At 35.5% G+C, this 23,448-nt stretch overlaps 1 protein-coding gene across 3 annotated transcripts in view; it reads right to left on the reverse strand.

Annotated features, from left to right (window-relative positions):
* Positions 1-2,304: 2,304 nt before the first annotated feature.
* Positions 2,305-23,448, reverse strand: part of LOC125667843 (retinal guanylyl cyclase 2-like) — an 88,973-nt gene continuing 67,829 nt past the window's right edge. The window contains exons 7-20 of one of the 3 annotated variants that reach the window (XM_048901506.2): positions 22,235-22,312; positions 19,905-20,009; positions 13,147-13,218; positions 7,964-8,120; positions 7,607-7,756; positions 7,338-7,509; positions 7,081-7,221; positions 6,774-6,966; positions 6,423-6,597; positions 6,205-6,303; positions 6,005-6,096; positions 5,166-5,248; positions 4,654-4,668; positions 2,305-4,271 (exon numbers count right to left, since the gene is read on the reverse strand). In XM_048901506.2, the coding sequence (XP_048757463.2) occupies positions 3,785-4,271; positions 4,654-4,668; positions 5,166-5,248; positions 6,005-6,096; positions 6,205-6,303; positions 6,423-6,597; positions 6,774-6,966; positions 7,081-7,221; positions 7,338-7,509; positions 7,607-7,756; positions 7,964-8,120; positions 13,147-13,218; positions 19,905-20,009; positions 22,235-22,312 (2,019 nt within the window). In that variant the 3' untranslated portion in view covers positions 2,305-3,784. Of the gene's footprint in view, positions 4,272-4,653; positions 4,697-5,165; positions 5,249-5,998; positions 6,097-6,204; positions 6,304-6,422; positions 6,598-6,773; positions 6,967-7,080; positions 7,222-7,337; positions 7,510-7,606; positions 7,757-7,963; positions 8,121-13,146; positions 13,219-19,904; positions 20,010-22,234; positions 22,313-23,448 lie in introns of those variants that run through there. The other 2 variants (XM_056148502.1, XM_056148503.1) reach the window with 2 other exon arrangements.

Raw genomic sequence — 23,448 nt, forward strand, 5'->3', positions numbered from 1 at the left:
TAAAATTTAGAAATTCATTTCAAAATTAAGGATTATCTCCCTCATGCATAGCTCTTATCCTTGGACGAATTTGGTTCCACTTTTTTGGTACGCTGTTTTTGGCTATATTTAGCTCTAAAACTTCATAGTTATTTCGGATTTCAAACATTTTGGTTGAGCATCACTGAAGAGACATTATTTGTCGAAATGCGCATCTGGTGCATCAAAATTGGTACCGTATAAGTTTTACATTTTTAGCTGACTTGTTTTTATATTCTTATGAAGTAGAATTTATTCAAAATCTTCTACGTAATATAAAACTTATACTGTGCCAGTTTTGATGCACCAGATGCGCATTTCGACAAATAATGTCAATTTTGATTTTCTTCAAATTGTAAGAGAAATTAGTCCATTTTGAGGAAATAATATATTAGATAAAGGACATGGTTTGTTCTTATAACTCCTCTCACAGTTTCGAAGCTAGGGTATTTGTAAATAATTTGAAGATGTGCATATTCAAGCTGTGAAGAAAAATTCAGCAAAATAAACAAGGGAATATTGTTTAAGAGCATATCTACAATGAGCGTTTCGTATAAACCGCCATTGTGTCGTATACACGGACATGGGAACGATGATTGCTGAACATAAGCGGGTTGCTGAGGCCGACGTCATATACAAAGATGGAAACTGGCGTGGGTAACACGTCGCTTGTTTTAAAACATTGCACCGTTTCATGAATGACAAGAAGTACTCTAAGTGTAAGAAAGTAATAATTACGCAAATGTGCCACTCAAATGAAATTTTGATAGTGAATTTTCTGTAGAATTGGCATGTTAAATTGTTTGCAAATCTCACACATGTGCAGTGCCTCTCTTTCGCTTTTTTCGAACTGGTGACCTCCGAGGTCAATGCACATTGGAGATTACGAGCAGGAATTACTGACAGGATGACAATGATTCATAAATCGACATTTTCTGCTGGTTTGACGGGTTTATTGCTTCAGATTCACTCTGATTCTATGAAGTTATATATATTCAATCACACATGTTAAATATTTGTTCTTTTATTTTTCAATTTATTTGCCGTCAGCTACAGCTTGTATGGCTTTAAATTGAGGCAGGCTACTGACAAACAAGTTGAAGGTACAGGGGTTTCAACAGTCTCGTTTAAAGTCAGCATTTCGCAAATTCTATGGTCGTTATAACGATCTTAGTTTGCCAATACAACCCATCATTGGATCAAATGCTGTCTGATGTGTTTCATACTGGTTGTTATGCCGTTTTTGGCACTGATTTTGACTACGGATAATTCCGTTTATCTGATCAGGATATAGGGCTCACGGCGGGTGTGACCGGTCAACAGGGGATGCTTACTCATCCTAGGCACCTGATCCCACCTCTGGTATATCCAGGGGTCCGTGTTTGTCCATCTCTCTATTTTGTATTGCTTATAGGAGTTATGAGATTGATCACTGTTCGTTATCTTCAGCTTCTATATTTGAAAAGGTGTTTTGATCATGATGCTTTGAAAACTATGTAATGAGTTTAAATTTTGTTCTTCTCGAAAGTAAACAAAGTGCATTATTGAAGAACTTGAAAGCTGATATCTTTAACGTTGCTCAGTACAAAATCCTGGAAATCAACTTGAATCATCGAACCTGTAGATAGAGAAAGGAGAACAAAGCAGTTTACAGATGGGGAATTGATTGACTGTGTGTAAGTATTGTTTAACGTCCCACTCGAGAATCTTTTCACTCACATGGAGACGTCACCATTGCCGATGATGGAATGCAAAATTTAGCCCTATGCTTATCAATCAATAGTTTATAAATTCAAATACATGGTCCCTTTTTGTGGGATTCTTCCGAATTGATGTGGTGAGTAGATCATCCCTTAGTATGGGTTATGAACGATTGTCTGGAATTCGTCTCTGGCTGTCTCTGAATGGAAGACGTAGAGACCAGCAGCCATCTTCTCCGTTACTACTTTAGTAATCTCCGATTCCATATCTCTGATAAACTTTCAATCTTCAACGATCCCGTGGGAATCCGGGTTAGAATAGGTCCTCAGTATTCTTTGTTTGTCGTAAAAGGCGAATCAATGGGGTGGTCCTTCGGATGAAACCGCGAAAACCTGTGTCACAGCATGTGTGGCACGATAAAGATCCCTCCCTACTCAAAGACCGTAAGCGTCAAGCATTGGCCTACATTTTGTAGCCCTTCACCGACAATGGTTACGTCTATATATAAGTGAAAAATTTTCGAGAGGGACATTAAACAATATACAATCAATCAAGTATACATGTGGCATGATAACAAAGCTCGTATGGGGTTTAACATTTTATTTGAATAACATTTGGAAGATAACAATCATAGTACATGTACATGTATAATAAACAATTTGTGCACAACATTTCAATTATAAGAAGTGTGAAAGACTGGGCTACATTGTTATCATACAATGACACTCACTATACCAATATAAAAATATTGTTCACATTGTAAGATATATTGACTGTAGAGAATCATACGTCAATTGATTCAACTTCTCATAATATTTGAAGAAAAAACTCATATCACGGGAAAATAATTTTTAAACTTTAAACGTTGTGGAATGGTAAACGGAAAAGAGCTTCTTGTTCAAGTGATGTGTTGTGATTTTAAAATTAGTAGTAATTAATTTCAAAAGTATCAGAATACTATTCGACTAAATTTATGAACGGTCTACTATTACGCTTAGATCACTTGTATACTTGCTAACGTAACTTCCAGGAACATCATAAACCCATTTCCTCATTAGAATGAAGAGAACGTCCCGATATATTTTTTTAAATGGTTAGCGACGAAAACTATTTGTACTGATACAACCCTCGTGATTAAAACATTGTTTTGCAAACTCTGTACGTTTACACTGAGTAAAACCAGTGACAAGAGTTCATACAGACCATTACACATGTAATGCTAAATTTTATTAGACATTTTCTTTTCATATTTTCTTCATAAATACATATATACGGTGCCATTTGGAACACTTTCGACATACATTTTCTAACCCTAAGCTTTAAGCTGTTGATCACAATACAGTCAGGGATCATCCCTACATTGTATACCATTCCAAACAGAAGTAAACATGAACGCTATTTCAATTTTGTATGGAACTAAATACTTTGACGGACGCTTAATCAAATGAAAAGCCTCAAAATAAATCTGCATATATTCGTTCATGGAGACGTTTTCACCTACCCTCCCTTTTTCAGCGCACATCAAAAGGTGACCACTCTGATGGCACCCTATCTAGGTACTCATTATAATCATATTAGTTAAAATTAATTACATTTGATTACACTCAGTGGTACTACATGCGAAGCATACTGTATCAAAAAGCCTATATAGGCAATAAATGTAACGTACAGCCCACCAGTATGCACATTGACCCTCATTTTCTTTTTCTTTTTTTTAAAAAGAATTATCTTAGATAAAGGATGTAAATTTGAGAGGAAAAATAAAATCATGAAAACTTAAGTGTTGTGATACATTAAGACGTCGCTACCCATTTCTTAAATTTAGGTCAGTCTGTGCAACATTATACTTTTGTGGACTATGCAAACACATAAAGCTTATAAAAAAGAGTACAGTTTCTAAATATTAAGGGAGCTTTATATATTATTTTAGGGAAGACAAGTAATATTCATCATGATATATTTCATAATTGGTAATCCTGGTAATTGAGATCAATACATTTCCTTATAAACAGTGTGGGACAACTGGTAATTCATGCAAGAAAACAGCCATTAAACAAAACAGCCATTAAACTTCTGCTACTGGGGATAAATTTTCATCGTGTTTTGACAGAACTGTCATGTGAAGCTCTGATGTAGATACTATGCTAGAATCCGTTGCAGTACTGTCTATCGACGCATTAGAATATTTATTCATCCGGTAATTGTTACTTTTCCTGTGATCATTATCTTTTCTGCTGGTAGGAACAGAATTGCAGTGATTTGCTACAGCTTCTACTTGTGCAACATCGGGTGATTGAGACGCGCCGGAATGGTCTTCATCTTTAATTTTAGTGACTTCGTTGATGTTCGAGAAATTATCCGTATTGGAACTCTTTCCTTTCTGGGAGGCCCCCTTTCCTTTGCCAAATTTGTCCTTCGTTGCGGCTCCATTGCTCCCTTTTGGGGCCGAGTTTTGGTCATTAGACGGGGATGCACCACCATTCTCGCCGGAAGCACTGTTTTCTGTCAGGTTCGTAGCGGAAGCTGTATTTGGACTTAGTACCGAGTCCAACCTACCATTTATGAAAATATGCATATACTGACCTACGACAACAATATTCATTTTCTACATGGCGCCTTATGAAAAAGCACACGTGACCTAATCAACATATCATCAGCACTGAAAGGTGAATGTAATGTTAATCAACATATCATCAGCACTGAAAGGTGAACGTAATATTGATCAACATAACATCAGCACTGAAACGTGAATGTAATATTAATCAACATATCATCAGCACTGAAAGGTGAATGTAATATTAATCAACATATCATCAGCACTGAAAGGTGAATGTAATATTAATCCTCATGATGGATATCAGCCATTGCTTTTAATATGTTAAAATAAGTAGTATTATCATTATCCTAATATCAGAATTGAATAATTTTACTCACCCATGATTGCATCCACTGGTAGCGTGTAAAAATGCACACAAAGCTTGAATAATGTACAAATACAATGTAATATATAACAACTAGTACATCAATTCCAGAATTATTTTCATTTTCCTTCTATTCTATCTAAATTGCATATATGGATATCATAGTTATAAAGTAAACAGAATCATGAACGTATACTAAACGAGTGTGTAAACATTTAATATCATGGTCTAACTAGAATCTGGTCTCTGTATCATCAACGTCCTTAACATGCATTATAATACAACTACTGGACCCTGGTACTGTGATCTATATGATATAAATAATAATATCAGTTTGATAAATTGTAGTTCAGTTGTTCTCATTTGAAAACAAACCCCTTAAGAGACACCGATACATGTACATTTCTATGTTAAAACGTGACCATCATAATCCCCGATTTGAACAGAATGTCATAAACTGGAAGGATGAACTTTTTCTGGGTGGGATATATTTTTTTTTTTAAATTATGGTAATCGAGGACTTACTCAGTCAGTGGAGGAGGCTCCGGAAGGGGTTTTGTGAACCCGTCTTTCCCAGTCAACCAGTACGTTTTGGCCATGCCTTTACCCTGTCAATGCAATGTACAAATACATAGGCTTGTGTTTGTTTGAAATAGCGCTGCCATTCACATCCTGTCTATATTAGCGTAATTCATAATGAAATTACAAGTTAACATGTTACTTAATAGTCGGTACAAACGAAATAACTATTTTGAAATAAACAATCTCTTTAAATTGTATTGAGTATATTTAATGCAAAGGTGAAAATAACGAACAGTGATCAATCTCGTAACTCCTATAAAGAGTAGGACAAACACCACTCGGATCACCTCGGTCGATTCCATCTAACCTCGGAATGGCTCGGATGTATGATGTTTTCCGCCATAGTACGTATACAGTGACGTATAAGAACATGTTTAACGTGACTTATTAACTGGAACTACTGACAGCTCCCGCGAAATAGTCCTTTCCATCATATAACACTATCAATGTTTGTAACTGTTTATCTTTGAAAATTGCTTTTCCCTCCAAACAGAGGGCATTTTCTAAGGCCATTTTGATCACTACTTTCTGAAAGCGGAAGTTTTTTTCGGGAGAGTAAATGGACGACCGCATTGCTAATGTTAGACGTAGCTACATATCAATTCAAATACATCCGAGGTAAGATGTAGGGTACCGCAATCTATTGAGTTTGCCGAATGTGGCTAATACGGATTCCTGGATATATATGGGATCAGGTGCCTAGGAGGAGAGATGGATCCCCTGTTGACTGGTCACACCCGACGTGATCCCTGCAGTATTATCATAACTATAAGAAATCATACCTTTAATTCTACCTCGCCTCTGTATTCTATGAGATATCCACCTAAACCGTCCAGTACGTCCTTTGTCGTCTGACTGATATGTACTCTAAATGCTATGGACAGAAAATCGACTCTGTTAGAAACTCAACCAATGTGCGGGTGTTAGGGGGATAAAAGCAGATTGGTAAATGATCAATAAATAGATAAATATCACAACTCACATGCACCAGTGGATTCCATTCTGGAAGCTGTATTAACCGTATCTCCAAAAAGGCAATACCTTGGCATAGTGAGACCAACAACACCTGCCACGCATGAGCCTTAACACAAAGAGATAAACAGTTAACGTTATTGTGCAGGTGAATTGTTATAGCTTTTGTTCAATAAAATGATATCAATGTCGAAGATTTCTATCGTTTGTATAAATATTTTTTTTTACCAGAATGTAGACCAATACGCAATCGTAAAGGAACTTCCGGCATGTGACGTATGGTGAAAGTTCCGCACTGACTAAGTAGATCGAGCGCCATTGTACCAATTTCACCAGCATGGCGATTTCCATTTGCCATCGGAAGACCGCTTACAACCATGTAGGCGTCTCCAATAGTTTCCACCTACAATGATATTTAAATGAATTAGATTGAATACATCAATTAAAGTAACCTTAAACTATGGTTAGATAATGAATCAATCAACATATATGCAAAAATAAAAGTCCTCGAAGGGTGCGTGTATCCTATTAAAAGCAACTTCATTTTACTTCCAATTTTCCATAAAGTGTTTTTCATACCTTGTAGACGTCATAATTATCGATGGTACCGTCAAACATCGTATAGAGATCATTTAGAAGGTCAACAACTTGCATCGGGTCACTCCTTGCCGATATCGTTGTAAAACCGACAATGTCACTGAAGTAAATCGTCACCTCAGAGAATTCCTCAGCTTCTATAGGTCGCCCTAGCTTGAGCTTTTCAGCCACAGATCTAAGGAAAGGAAATATGGTAAAGATCATTCATTTTCATATGGCACATATTTCTACAAGTAAAAAAATTACAGCATCTTTTAATACATGTATGTCAGGTAGGAGGTTTTCTCACGGAGGTAGCATTCGGAAGAGGAGAAGGTCTGTTTTTTTCTTTTCCTCCTCTAGCTGAACTGTCCGTTCTTTTACAATATCCTCCAAATCATTGGAGTACTTTTCTAACATCCGAAACATAGAGTCCACAATGTTTGCTTTCCTGAAAAGAAAGAAAAAAGCACCGGTCATATATGCAACTATTTCAGACTGAGTGACGGCATTTCATTTTATGTATAATTCAAATAGTTTTGTACTTTAGCTGAACTAGCATCATACTTTCCACCAGAGATGGATTTGTACTGTTGGTAAATTTCTTCAATTGTTGGTCGGTGATCCGGATTTTCTGTCCAACACTGTTTCATCAATACGATGTACTGTGGTTGTGCTGCTTGAGGAGAGACCTTTGGACGGGTAAGTGGGGGAGGGTTTCTTAATCTTTGTATAAGCTCTTAAAATAAAAAATAAAATCAATTGATGTACCCTTATGATGGATTTATGAATCTGTATATGTTGTACACTTTTTAATATGTATTTTATCGTAATACCTTTGGCCTTATACTCGTGCATTGCATATGGTTCTTGTCTTAATATAACCTCCTGCATAATAATGGATAGGCTGTATATATCGCCCTTTTCGGAACCTTTCATTCCTGGAAAGGGATCTCGTAAATGTTCTGGAGCTGTCCAGAGCAACTCTGAAATCAAAAGAACGCCCACTTTAGCACTAATGAAAAAAACGCTCACTTTAGCACTAATGAAATGGAAGAACTTTGCAATAGACCTGTATAATAAATGCAATGCATTTCTGATTTTCTTTAGCCGATAAAGCGCAAACATTGATACCTATTGTAGCTTTTAAATAATTTTGACTGGTTTAAAGATAACAAGCTCAATATACTCACGTTCTGGGTCGTAGTTAGCTGTCATTTTGGCACATTCTCTAAATCCGGGCATTCCAAAATCAGTCAGCTTTAGAACCCAGCGACTATCTATGATACAGTTTCGGGATTTCAGATTGCCATGGCAGTGAATAGCAGAACCTTGGATGAATCTAAGTCCCTATAGAAAAATTAGGAGAAGAAGTTAATTAAAATATATTAACTGTAAATAATCTAAATATGAAAGATAAGAATTAGCTATTACTGGTCAACATAGATTTTATTCAACATTTTCTACGTTTGTACAATTTTTCATGTTATAATTGTTGCGTAAGATACAAGAGAACTGTGCACCATGACATTCACCTGGATCATGTCGCTTTAGATTTATAACGCCATTAAATCTCTCTCTGCAAAATGAATATGCTCAATTAGCGAGTCGTGTCTACGCAGGGATACTTCCTTAACGCCTACTTATTCATATCAGCAATATTGGAACCTATTTTTGTTTTAATTAGGTCTCATGAACCATGATTTAACGAACCTGAATCAACACTACACAAAATCGCAGTCAAATTTGAATGCATTTGTTTGTTACTGAATTGAATGTTTGTAATGAATGTTTATTCTCTCTTTCATAATCAGTTTGCAGGATCCTTTATCTGAATATGATTAATATGCTGAAAGGCTTATGAAACCTATTATGCTAGTGATTTTGACCATATATTTATATTCAATAGTTTTCTCTCCTCATCAACTCTGTTGTAGAATTTCAAATTTACATTTCAATGATGAGTGCAAGTTGGCTGTTCTTGAAATGATACTAACCACCATAATCCGCGCGATCTACCGCCACATGTCAACTACACCGAAACATTGAAAATGAAAGTCAGTTTTTCTTGATCTAAAATACTAGTATTTGTTTGTCGTTTTGATAAAAATAATATCAGCAAACCATACATTTTCTTAAATATTTGACATGACCCCTGGGTCGAGGCCTCTGCTGGTGGACTGTTAGTCCCCAAGGGTCTCTACAGCCCAGTTGCTAAGTATTTCGTTACTAGCTTGAAAACACGGATGTATACTTAATTGCTGTGATAAAATTTAGAAATTCATTTCAAAATTAAGGATTATCTCCCTTACGCATAGCTCTTATCCTTAGACGAATTTGACTCCATTTTTTTGGAACACTGTTTTTCCCTATAATAGCTCTAAAACTTCATTGTTATTTCGGATTTCAAACATTTCGGTTGAGCATCACTGAAGGGACATTATTTGTCGAAATGAGCATCTGGTGCATCAAAATTGGTACCATATAAGTTTTTACATTGAATTATTACATGAACCCAAAAGACAGAAACATTGGGCATTTCTGCCGATCAAAGACTCAAGGGACCACTTGTAGTGTTGAATGAAAAATGTTTTTGTTGTCGCTTTTGGGGGACGCTCGTCAGCAATTTGCTTTTAAAAAAATAAAATCAAATGACGTGAGCGTAAGATCCCCAATAATGCCATTAAATCCATTGTTCAGGTAGGCTACTGACTATTATATTTATGTCTGGTACACATTTTGTGTAATATTAGAACTGGTGTAAAGAAATCTTTTGCAATAATTTTTACATACTAGTAAACATTTATACGGTGGCGAATCACGTGACTTTGACGTGGTTAATTACTCGGAGAAGGTATCTCCTTGATAAGTAACGAATTGTCACATACTTAAATCAACATTTGAAGGATTTTCTCTGGAACAAATCTATACTAAAATGGTAGTTCTACGTGTGACAGAAGCAGAAAACACAGACACAGTTTTTTGTTTTCAATCAAAAACTTTCCCACTGCCAAAAAAACCTGTCAGAAGTTAAATGCGAAACTCATTGCTAGCTGTAAGGTTAAAGCGGTATAGCGCACTTGGTATGCAATTTCGCCTACATAAATACCTTTTTCTTGAATATCATTTTTTACAAATATTCTGCTATACAATGTCAGTTTATACTTGTGTTTACCCAAATTACTTAATAAAGATATCGATATGTTGATAGTATATTTATTTGACAAGCATAAACATCACCGTGATTATATAGAGTATATAGTAGATGTAACGTAATGGGCATAAAAAAAATGCAAACTGTTGCAAAAGGCCACCTTAAACCAGAAATAAAACACTGAAGTTGTTTTACCTGCTTATGACTGTATACAAGTCCGTTTGAGGAAATTTGGTTTAAGGTGGTCCTCTTGTTGAAAATGGATAAAATATGAAAAAATCGTTCTCAAAATTTACCTTGAGATTTAGCAGCCTGTCAAAAGTTAAACCTTTAAACTTACAAGCCTGGGTGGCCTAGTGGTTTAGGTGCTCGGTAATCTTACACTGGTGTGTCCAGGGGTCCGTGTTTGCCCAACTATCTATTTTGTATTGCTTGTAGGAGTTATGAGATTGATCACTGTTCGTTATCTTCACCTTGAACTTAAACCATACATTCCCCGAGTTCAAGTCCAATATTTTTCCAATCTATTTTTTTTTTTTTTTTTTTTTTTGCTTTTCATTTTTTGGGGTCGTTTTTTTAGGGGGGGGGGGGTAAATGTGATACATATATTATAACAAATATTAGTCATTTTCATCATAACTTCCAATATTTGCAAGTTACGACTTAAAGAAAGGGAATTTATTCCGAGATCATTATAGTTCCGCTTGTTTACACTAACATGTTCCTGTGTGCACAGGAATTTCAAACCGTAATATGGCTGACGAAAAGCTAAACAAATACTATATTTAGAGTCGGCCGTATCGTCAGCAAATGCGGTATACCCCTTTAAATATTGTAAAGCAGAAAATTAAAGACGGCAAGTGGAATTGATTAAAAACGAAAATGGATAGTAGATGATTGGTTATATATTGGGTAGTTGACATGTTCTTCTGAGGTGGGCACATTGTCTCGGTTATTAAAACTTTACAGCGAATGAGGTAAGCGAGGTGCGACATGGTAAGAGAAGAACAGTGATTAATCTCATGAATGTAGACAAGTTTGGTCTATTCACTTATAGTTTAAAGTCCTCCAACGTACAGTCTGGTTACTACATGTAGAATTAATTAAGATCTAATTCGTATTAATATTAAATCGTACTACGTAAGGTCTTCATTAATTAAACAAGAGATGTTTGTAAAACACATATGCCCCCCATGGTGCAAAATTGAAAAGGGTTATACACACACACATCATTTAATTGAGAGTAGTATCATCAATTCAAAATATTGAGCAGACAATATCTTCCTATGTCAAGAGTGGATTGACCATGTGACCTAAAACTCAATAGGGGTCATCAACTCCTGAAGATGTACCAGTGTACCAAGTTTGATGTCTGTCAAGCAAAGGGTTCTCAAGATATTGAACGGACAGTATATTCCTATGTCCAATTTGACCCTTGATTTTTGACCATGTGACCTTAAAATAATTAGTAGTCATCTTCTCCTGAAGATGTACCAGTGTACCAAGTTTGATGTCTGTCAAGCAAAGGGTTCTCAAGATATTGAGCGGACAGTATATTCCTAAGTACAGTTTAACCCTTGACCTTTGACCACGCGACCTCAAAATCAATAGGTGTCATCTTCTTTTGAAGATGTACCAGTGTACCAAGTTTCATGTCTGTCAAGCAAAGGGTTCTCAAGATATGGAGCAGACAGTATATTCCAATGTCCAGTTTGACCCTTGACCTTTGACCATGTGATCTGAAAATCAATAGGGGTCGTCTTCTCCTGAAGACGTACCAGTGTACCACGTTTGATGTCTGTCAAGCAAAGGGTTCTCAAGATATTGAACGGACAGTATATTCCTATGTCCAGTTTGACCCTTGACCTTTAAACATGTGACCTCAAAATAAATAGGGGTAATTTTCTCTTGAAGATGTACCAGTGTACCAAGTTTGATGTCTGTCAAGCGAAGGGTTCTCAAAATATTGAACGGACAGTATATTCCTGTCTAGTGTGAACCTTGACCTTTGACCATGTGACCTCAAAATCAATAGTGGTCGTCTTCTCCTGAACAATTGACCTCAAAATCAATAGGGGTCATCTATTCCTTAGGATGTACCAGTGTGCCAGGTTTGATGTCTTTCAAGCAAAGGGTTCTCAATATATTGAGCGGACATTATATTCCTATGTCGAGAGTAGATTGACCCTTGACCTTTGACCTTTTGACCTGAAAAACAATAGAGATCCTCTTCTACTCATAACTAACCCACATATGAAATATCATTATCATCAAGTGAATGGTTCTCAAGATATTGAGCGGACAACACATGGTCTACAGACCGACCGACAGGTGCAAAACAATATGCCCCCTCTTTTTCAAAGGGGGGCATAAAAATTTGTGACTAAAACATCCACAGGGTTTCGTCGAAATGTCAAAGAATACGGTCACAAGCTGCTAGGAGATCTGATTCCGCAGGTCGTGAGTTCAATTCCGGATAAAGACGGTAGTGGGTATCCAAATCTAGTGAATTTTTCTGTATTAAGGTTAAAGGTTAAACATAGAAAGTAAAAACGACATAGAATTGAGAGAGAGAGAGAGAGAGAGAGAGAGAGAGAGAGAGAGAGAGAGGGGGGGGGGCGGGGCGGGCATTTTATAACTATTTTGCATAGATGTAATTTGCTAAGGATCTTAGAAACTATAATGTTGTGTATGTGTCTACAAGGAAAAGAAGACTGATATTTTTAAAAACACATTAGTTCGGATACTATGATTTACATATTTTTCATTGACAAATATTTACATTAATTTGTGTACTCTTTTTAATTTTTATCATCGAATTTCCTTGCTTTGTCGTCCCGTGGGAATCCGAGTTAGAATAGGTCCTCAGTACCCCTTGTTTGTCGTGAGAGGCGACTAAATGGGGCAGTCCTTAGGGTGAAATCGCTAAAACCGAGGCCCCGTGTCACAGCAGGTGTGGCATGATAAAGATCCCTCCCTATTCAAAGGTCGTAAGCGCCGGGCATAGGCCTAAATGTTGCAGCCCTTCACCGACAATGATGACAACCAACCAACTTTTGCTTGTCATTTGCAACAATGAAGAAACATTGCTTTGCAATCTAGCTAGACCCAGTTTTATGTATTAACTCCGACTACAGAGGAGACTAATCAAGGAAAATAAAGATGTTCCACCAAACATGACGTATACTGTAATAAGTATTGGAAAGTTACACATATACTCACTCTTACTGTGTCTGTCAACAAAGATACTTTGAAGTCCCAATCCAACTTTATGTTTTCGTTCTTTAGAACATCCTGCGAAAGTAATGTACGATATCTAATTAGAATTAGAATACGTTTTTAATTAATGAAACTGTAATTTCTGAGGTAAATGCATAGTGCATTGTACTCGTATAATGATTATCGGGTTTAAAAGAAAAGTATAGATTTACATTTGTTTTCACGAGACGTTCAATATATGTGACTGCAGGCGTTGACACAGTAATAAATCTCAATGCTACGGCTCCAGTCCTTAGTAGATCTTAATTTGTGACGGTATTCGTCAAGTGACTAGCGACGCCTCGATATAAATGAAATATTTTCAATGGAACGTCAAAACAGTTGACTTTCAATGGGCGTAGTAAATCAGTTAAACATTTTCAAATAATATCCCCTCCCCCTCCACCCACCAATTACTTTAAAATTGCCTAGTTCCAACGGGCATGTTGGACAAGTTATGACTTTGAAAACGGTACAAAACTAAAGAGAACTCATATAACACCAATAATTCATCCAATACACCGTTGGATCTTTAAATTAAAGAGTGAATATAAAAGAAGGTAAATTGATTCATTTTTTTTTTCTTTCTTTGTTGTTGACAAGTTTTTCATATTTACCGATAAAACCCCATTTATGAGACTTTGTGCTGTTATTAACGGAAAATAAACAAATCCGTTTATCTGCACATGACAACAATTCGTTTCTATAATATAAAAGACGTGCGAGGTAGAAAAATTATAGGTTTCAGCTTCACGCGAGGTCCTCATTCTCTCACCAGATGGCGCGTTATACAAGCTTTATTTACACCACAGACAATTATGTCGTACGGGTTCGAATTTAGAACTCTAAATATAGGGTACATAAGTTCGCAAATGTAAAAACAATAAACACATTATAGTATAAAATTCTGCTCTGTATTCTAATATATCTATACATAATCTACATTACTACCAAAGTTCATCTCAAACTTTCGTACACTTCCCAAGATATGCAGAAATGAATTTGGAAAAATACCTATTATTTCGGTCTAATTTTAGCTAGGCCCTGGCATAACGATTTAGAGACTAAAATACTATTTTTGTCAATATTAATTCATTATAGTACACAAATCATGTTAATAACAAGTCTTTATAAAGATAAAAATGTCTTATTCTTTCTATTCTTATCTAAACCACATTAACACAGGTGTTTGACGATTTTTAATACTTATATTAATTTGGGTAGTTAGTTGCACCGGTCAAAATGGCTGCGATAAGTGAAGGTGCAGACGGTTTTACAGTTTCGGCTTTTTCATAACCTTTTAAATCAAATATTTATATCTTATATTCTCTTATGGCCCTGTCACACTATATCACAACCATCACGACCTCACTACGTTCTATCATTTTTTTTAGATCGTGGTGAGATCGTAGTGCGAACGGCATGAATTTGTAATTTTGTCTGTCTTCACGATGTTACGGCGTCCTCACTACGCTCTTATCACGACTCCACTACGATTAAACTACGGTCTTGTTACGATTTCACCACGTTCTCACTACGTTCATCAAGTTCTTACTACGCTCACACAACGTCCATCACGTTCTAACTACGCTCTCACCACGACTCCCACGACTGCAACACGAGTTTCCTCCACGACCATCACGACCATAAATACCTTACTACGTTTATACTACGACCTTACTACGACGTACCCGATCGCACTACGATCATCAATTTTTACATGGTCGTAGTGCGAACGTGGCCTAGTGTGATGGGGGTATAGATGTTGTTCTTAATTATTTATTCGATAAAACTCTAACGAACTATATTTTGTGTTGTACGATCGTTATTCGGTCATCTGCCACTTAAGCATGGAATATCGGAAAGAACACAAATTAGAATAGAAATAGAAATATAAGAAATAAAATATCATTTTTGACTGTTAATGGGATGGCATGAAGTTGGTACGTGATGGCTTTGTGGAATTTGATCACGTGACCAACTTCATGAAAGGCGAAGATAACGAACAGTGATAAATCTCACAACTCCTATAAGCAATACCAATGAGAGAGTTGGGCAACATGGACCACTGGACACACCAGAGGTGGGATCAGGTGCCTAGGAGGAGTAAGCATCCCCTGCCGACCGGTCACACCCGCCGTGAGCCCTACATCTTGTCATATCATATCCCAAAACACTAGAAAAATGATATTTTACTTCTTAAGGTATTCAATGTGTAATGACCATATTTCATATCTAATAAATGGATGGTGGAATTTTTGTAATCATGGTATGATTTTGAAGGGTTCATCAAATAAAAATAATCCACCGTAGGAATTTTCAAAATTTTGTTTACTGCTTGATTTATTTCACCTAGGATTTAACATTGAAGTATATGGGAAAAGCATGTTTTATTACAATATTTTAAAAAGAAATTATATTTTCACACAAATCTCTTGGTAGAAAGTTACAAACACTTTCTCTTAGTGAAAATATGAAATAAAATTAATCATTGACCACACACATTTTTAGAAAATTAGATTTTTCTTGATTTTACAAAGGGCAGACAACTCTTCCAAAAAGTCTTAAGTGCAAAAAGGTCAGCTTCTAATCATTTACCAGTCATGTGAATTTCATCTGCTTCACTTTCATCATTATTTAACAATAAACATTTATGTTGATCTAAATCCTTCAAAACTGTTCATTATCCTTTCATTATACATGGAATACCTTAAATGATTCGTTTTAGATGTTGTCATATTTTGCATTATAATCCTTACGTATGAACATATTTCGGTCCGTTTGTAAATCAGAACTATTACACAAAGGCAATATCAATGAGATACATTAAGTAGACCGAATTTCCTCTGATAATTTAAGATTTATGCACATTGATTGTTATTTCTGTCACATTTCTTTCGATTAGATTTTTTTATATTTTCATATGAAAACACTGACGTAATAAGGTACATAATAATATAAAATAAAATAGGTGTTTCATTTCAGATCATAGGGGGAAAAAAGAGAAAATGAGTCACAATTTTTGCCATCAGAAAAACTTTAGGGGTACCATGGCGCCAAGTTCAAAATATCATGAAAATTTGCTAAATGCTGTTACTTTTGTCAGTTACGACTTATCTACATAGTTTTGAAAAATATTTTCTTCCTGTCATTTTTTTTTTCTAAAGGAGGTACTTACTACACAGGGGTAAGTACTATAGAACAGATGAGGGAGTAAAGTGATATTTTACTACGCCTTTGATTCCACTGAAAATATAGTCCCATATAATTCACGTTTCTTGATACCCCATTTTGCCGTTAAATTTTACAATTGTAAATCGTAAAGAAAATATACGCATGAACGCTGCATATCATCTAATTTTCTGAATGATCCCAATAATGTATCCTCAGTTGACCTAAAACATTGCTGAAACGAATTATGAGTACACATAGGTCGAAGGTTATGACCACATACAGTACACGACACGAGTTTTATACACCCCACCGTGGAAAGACCACGGAGGAAAATCCACGGAGATACACCGTGTCCTCCGTGTTCCACGGTGTGTGTTATTTGCGAATACACACAGCTGCTAAGAGCTTTGTTCTGGCCACGGGCGCCTTGCGGGAGATGTGAAAATGTGCCGCAGGTCAAATAATCAAGATAAGGGTGGAATTTTAAGAAAAGAAAAAATGTCAATATTTCCCCCCCTGATACTTATATTGTTTTTCAGCATATTGAGCCGATTCCAACGATACCAAACACTATATATTATGTTTTTAAGAAAACCTGGTTTTGACTTTTTTTCTTTTAGTCTTCTTTCTTCATTAAGATATTCTTAAATTCTATGTTTAAATAATGCGTACTTATAGGCAATTCCTGTTTTGAATGCGAATTAGTATATTCAGTAAATGAAAAACATACATGTACAACATATGATAGGGATATTTAATAATTACCGATGTGCTCTCTCTCTCTCTCTCTCTCTCTCTCTCTCTCTGTGACAAATGCGCTGTTTAACATAATTACCTCCATCATATTGTGTTGATATGCATCTTGACAAATATAACTTTATCCAATATAGAAATTAGAGCATTGTCGATGATTAACAAATTGGAATTAATTTATTACGTAATTAATAGAAGCAAAATTGCAAACCATCGAATGATTTATTTTTAAAATCCCGAGTTAATTACATTTGACCGAGACTTATGTTCGATGTACTTTGATAGAGGTTTTCATAAAAAAAAATGTTCATCGGGAGTGTCTGGATAATGCAATGATTTTTGTATAATAAGTATATACCATGCAAATTCCTAGGGTCTTTCTCACAGTATAACTAAATTACGGTTAGCTAGTTTGGGTTTTGACTTCTCATGAAAAGTGTGAAATATATTGGGTCGGTGCGATATCAGATCTAGTCTAAGATCACGGGTATCTTACGCCGACCCAATATATTTCACACTTTCCGCAAGAAGCTAAGCGCTTCTGTTGATTTCAAATACACGGATTAGCTGACTCCCATTGTTCTACTGAGGCGAAAACCCCTTCTAATTTGCATGGAATGTACAAGTTATACACAGGTCATTGTTATAGTCATACATCATAGTACCGCTAACCCGACAAACATTTTTTTTTATTTTGAATAAGTTATTGAATGACGAAGTATGACCAAACTGCAGATTGAACTTTATAGAGCCCCGTGCTAACATTACTTATATTTTTCAATGTATCAGAAGGGGTATGTTGCCGGTTAAGTTGTGTAAATTTCTTGACAAGCAATAAAATAACAACAAAAATGGTGCTTAAATTGTCCGATTACGAAAACCTTTCAAGTTTTCAAAGTACACCCTCTCCGATTCTACGTGCTTGTAATCAATATTTAAGGATGTAAATCCTCGGTGTCAAATGCAACTAGTTCATGAAAAAAAAAACTAATATAAATATAAACAGAAATGACTTAACGATTATTTGCTTTTATTCATATACGCTATCGATTATTAAAATCTTTAATTTAATCTTTAGATGCATTAGATAATGAGAGAGAGAGAGAGAGAGAGAGAGAGAGAGAGAGAGAGAGCATTGGTAATCATAAAAAAATTGGGGTTTTTTTCATCTTCGTTAGCCGAGATTATTCGTGCACGAAGGCACAGTTGACTCAAAACCCATTGCTAGCGGAGATTAGATGAATTTTACCCCGTATTATGTTATAACTGACCAAAACCTAGTACGTTTGTTTTACAACTTTCATTCAGAAGACGTGCAAGTTATTGAGTTACTGAATTAACGAGAAAACGTCTGCATTTTTATTTCAATCGTTGTCAACTCTTTACTTTGTGATATTTCAAGACTACATGTACTCAATTCAATTTATTGGATCTCATCACCATTATGCAATGGTATATAAAAATATAAAGACAAAAAGCTGTTATATATACATTTAGTAAATAATATATGCGTGTAATAAAGTATTTATCAAGTTAGAAAAAAAACCTTAAAAAAAAACGTGTTACTATTAATGTGAAGTATGGGCATTCTAATGAAATTTTCCTAATGAAAGTACGGAGTTTTCTAAAGGTTTGTTTAAAAGTAAAGATAGTTTTAATATTTATTTGCTTAAGTGATAAAAATTTTATTCTTTGCTCACATTGCTTCACAGTTGAGTACATAATGAAATTCATATCCAATGTAAACATGTACATGTATATAGCTGACCTTAATCACATATTCCTAATTACAATGAAAACCTTACGTAAAAATAAACTATTGCTTATGGTACACATTTCTTTGAACTGCTGTTTATCAAATTGAAATTACTGGCATGTGATTGTCGTTGTTCATGACCCTTCTTTTATTTGGTGAAATTGTGCTGCACGTGCCGTGAAACAATGTACCGACGAGTGGTAGGAATAACACAGGTGTTTATATACAGCATGTCGAGAATTTGGGCGTTACATAAAAAGGTGTGAACGTCTGCAGGGAAGTCTACATACGGATATGAACCGAAAACACCAACGTATCATTAAACAACAATTACAAGAATTGAATGATTTATAGCTAATTTCTAAATAAGTAATGGGGTGAGGGCATGTATGCTGGCCAAGCGAAAAGGTTTTTTGGGTGAATCATTTCGGAAATTATTTCTTTGTTTTATCACACGGAGGTACACGGTGGCATCGACGGAGGTACAGGTGACATCCACGGAGATCCTCCGTGGACTTCAATGTCTAGCTCGCGCGGAAAAATAGGACTTCAAAGGTGCCGACAATTTTAAAGGTCCACCGCGTTTGGGGCAAATTTGTTCCACCGCGTTGCGTGGAACACGCATAAAACTCGTGTCGTGTACTGTAGGTCGAAGGTTATGACCAAGATTAAAGATGAAATAGCCAAATCAATCCCTCCTTTCGATCTTGGGAGCACGAAGAAACGTTATTCCGAGTCAACGAGAGAGTTCACTTGAAACATTACAAACAATGTTAGTTATAATGTGATTAATATCTGATTTTAACAAAACGAAAACGTATTTTCACAAAAAGAGATAATGTTATAATCTCATTGGAAGGTTTTATACATATTTCAAAAGAAACTGTCATTACAAAATAGAATTCTTCAGGGCTTTCTTTTAATTTCATACAATGGACAAAACACATTAACAAATCTTTCCACAATCCCCATTCTCTGTAGATAGTTAATATGAGCATGGTAGTCTTGTCATTTTCCGGTCCTGTGAGAGAGCACTTACCCAGAGGCTGCCTCGACTACAGTACTCGGAGACTAATGCAGGCCTCAGCGGATCAATGAGGAAGCCATACAGAGGATTCACGTTTTCGTGGCGTATGTCTCGCAACTGCAAATGAAGGATATCTAAAGAATGAACAATATAATTAAAAGTCGCCGCACGCCACGGCTTTTGATGAACTTGGAAAAAATGAAGCCAATCCATGATCGCTGAGGTACATTGAAAGTAATTTCACGGATCGATTGTGTGAATTATGTTTCATGAATTTTCTGAGAGAGAAGAGATATGTTGATTAAAAATTCTCTGTGAACAAGAGTGATACGATACGATATATGTCCAATTTCACTGTTATTTAATCGAATATGAGATGTTAAACACGTACACTAGATGTGAAGTGAACAAAATATTACGGTAGAATAACACAAACAGTTCTTTTTTTATACTAAAATATGCTTAGCTGTACGTGTATATTGCTCTTCGAAGCATGACGAAGTTCCTTTAACAAATACAGGCAATGTACATGTACAACAAAAAGATAGCTAAATGCACTTTGAAGTCTGATTTCATAACATAATTGAAGCTTTCCTTGTTTTGGTGAATAACTTAATGGAATCTCTCGATAAAAGCAATCTATGTGCTAATTAATCAGTATAGCTTTATAAAAGATAGCACGCCCAATTTCCGGCGCGGAGAAAATGGCAAAGAACCAAGTCACCTAAGGGTTATGAAATGTGACAACGAGATGATTAACAAATGAACCCAAAATCGTGTTACTCATTAATTAAATGACAAAAATCACATTAATCAAAAAAGAAACAATCATATGAACATGGACATTCTAGAAGAACTGTATTAATGACAGGAGTATTTCTGCACGATGGTTCTGTGTATGTACAATGGTCATGCTCAACCTACCGGTGACCTTTCTGTCCACGACACTTTGATTGGCTTCATAAATAGAACATCGATGGAAAAGACACATTTCATGATTTATTTACGTAAATTGCTTTCGAACATCAAATAATGGTCACTCAACAGCATTTAGAAAGCTGCAATTTCTGCTGATAACTGTCCAGACCAGTTTATAACCTTTCTGTGACGCAAATATTCATTGGACCTCCTAAACTCGAGTATCTACAGAAATGAGTTTTTCCATTTCCCTCAGGAATTCCAATACCAAGGAACTGCCGCTACAGCGGTATGAATGAGTCAAATCATCTATATGTTATCACATTAAAGATAATAAAAAAACTAATGTACTAAAATTAAGTTACAAGAATTTCTTTTAGATCTTAATTATGACAACTCATATTTATTCACTGACAGTGTTAAGCATACTAACTGAAGCAACCGACAAGATGATTACATTAATGTTACAAATTACGATTGCATTGATTGACATGTAACAGACAATTGTCAATATCTGGATTTTTCAAACTTACAAATGCAGAACTATATAGTTCACTGTTCCATTACAATTTCTAAATTATGTCAGATTTAGGTCATAATAAGTCACTTATATGAAGCTTATCAACTGTAAAACAGCATTCCAGTGAGACTAGGAAACACTTTATTCTGAATTGTTTGACGACATAACGATTTTAGCAGTCTCCTTTATTAACCTATACTCCTGTTCTATATATATTTTGAATTTCAGTTCTAGTTTAGTAAAGGTTAGCAGGTTTAATTCTTAGACGTTTTATGACCCCACGGCTAGAGGGGTAACGTTCTCTGCGACACAGGTGAGAAAGTGTGTATGTTACATTCACATTTTTGTCAAAATAATCGTTCGTGAACGGTAGAACATGGGTTCGAGACTTGCTCATGCCCTGATCGCGTCCGACATATGACGTTAAATTAGGTAATGACTGATTTCGCCAAATGTCTTTCAGACAGTCACTTAAATTAAAAACTGAAATACCGTGTCGTCGCGGCAGGCATTGCCACATTAAAGAACCCTCACTGCCACGGCCTTGAGCGCAAAGCATAGGTCTAAATTTGTGGCTTTTCACCTACAGCTGGTGACGTTTCATTATGACGTAAGGCAATTAAAACTTCACACTATTAAATTTTAAAAGTTAACCCTCTGCACTTTGCACCCGCCGTGAGCCTTAAATCTTGATCAGGTAAATGGAGTTATCCGTAGTCAAAATCAGTGTGACAAGAACGGTCTAACAATCGGTATGAAACACGTCAGACAGCATTTGACCCAATAATAGGTTGTATTGGCAAACTAGATCGTTATAACGACCATAGAATTTGCGATATGCTGACTTTAAAAGAGACTGTATATGATGATTTATAAGCAGTATAATGATTATATTTTAGCTTACCGTTCGCAGGTAGGACAACAATTTGCCTTTCATTTCAAATCCCTTTACTTTGATCTCCTTCACATAGACCATGTCCCCCTAAAACAGGAAATAAATTACAGAATACAAAATCAGTATCAGCATTCTGTGTACCATGTCATTCACCAGTCAAAGATTTTAGTCGCAGAAGCCTTTCTATCCAAATCAAATTCCTCTTTATTTATCATTACTTTTTATAGATTTATTCATTCATTATTATTTTTTTTTATTGGTTTTTGTGCACATAATAAAGGACATGAATACACTCACGCCATATTTAAGTATCATTGTGCATTATGTGGAGAGAGAGAGAGAGAGAGAGAGAGAGAGAGAGATTATGTTTAAAGTTGATAGCTACTTCCATATGTTCCACTGCGTATAAAATTTTCCTTTTCAGCATTTTTACATGATATATGCCTTTGAAGTGGAACACTCACAAATTTACGTTCATACTAATTGACATTCCAATGAAGATTTCACCTACATGTATATCATATGAGGAATCTACAGAGATTTGCGAACTTGTAAAATTGCCATTTCTTTATTCTGCTTTGCAAACTTTTGGTGATTCGTTTTCATTGATAAAAAAGCAAGCCTTTGTCGTTGTTGTGTATATCACAAAGGCTTTCCCATAATCATGAAGAGATGCGATTTCAAAAGCAAATTTTTCCAGCTTTGTCAAGCAGCTTAGAAAAACTTCTAATCTACGCGAATGTTTGTAATTCTCTTTCATTTTATTTTAATCATTAATTTCATTTGCTGTTCTAATTAGTTCCGAAAATATTACGTTTGAAAACATTTAATTACGAAACAGAAATTGGTCACTCCAAAGTAACTATAATATATTGCAAGGTGATATCGAATATTGTGCGTAATTGAAAGCCAAAACTCATATTTCTAATAATTATCAAGAGGTTGAAAATATGATGCTGTCCCTCTCCGGGAATTAGGGGTTCTATAAATGAAAATAAAAGGTCCAATCTGATCTGATTGAGCGTGAAATATGACTACAATGTTTTGATTAGTAATTAAGGTGCCTTTCCATGGCGACCACAGGTACTTGTTTGTTGCTGTAGACAATTGGTCTTATATTGTAAGATTTGTATTCTTCTACTTTCAGACTTCTATTGCAAAATAAGCATTCTTTGGGTTCAATATGTGGGCATTTGAAAATAGATTACATTGACTTATTTCAA

The sequence above is a fragment of the Ostrea edulis genome, chromosome 9 (assembly GCF_947568905.1).
Source record: "Ostrea edulis chromosome 9, xbOstEdul1.1, whole genome shotgun sequence".
NCBI lineage: Eukaryota > Metazoa > Mollusca > Bivalvia > Ostreida > Ostreidae > Ostrea > Ostrea edulis.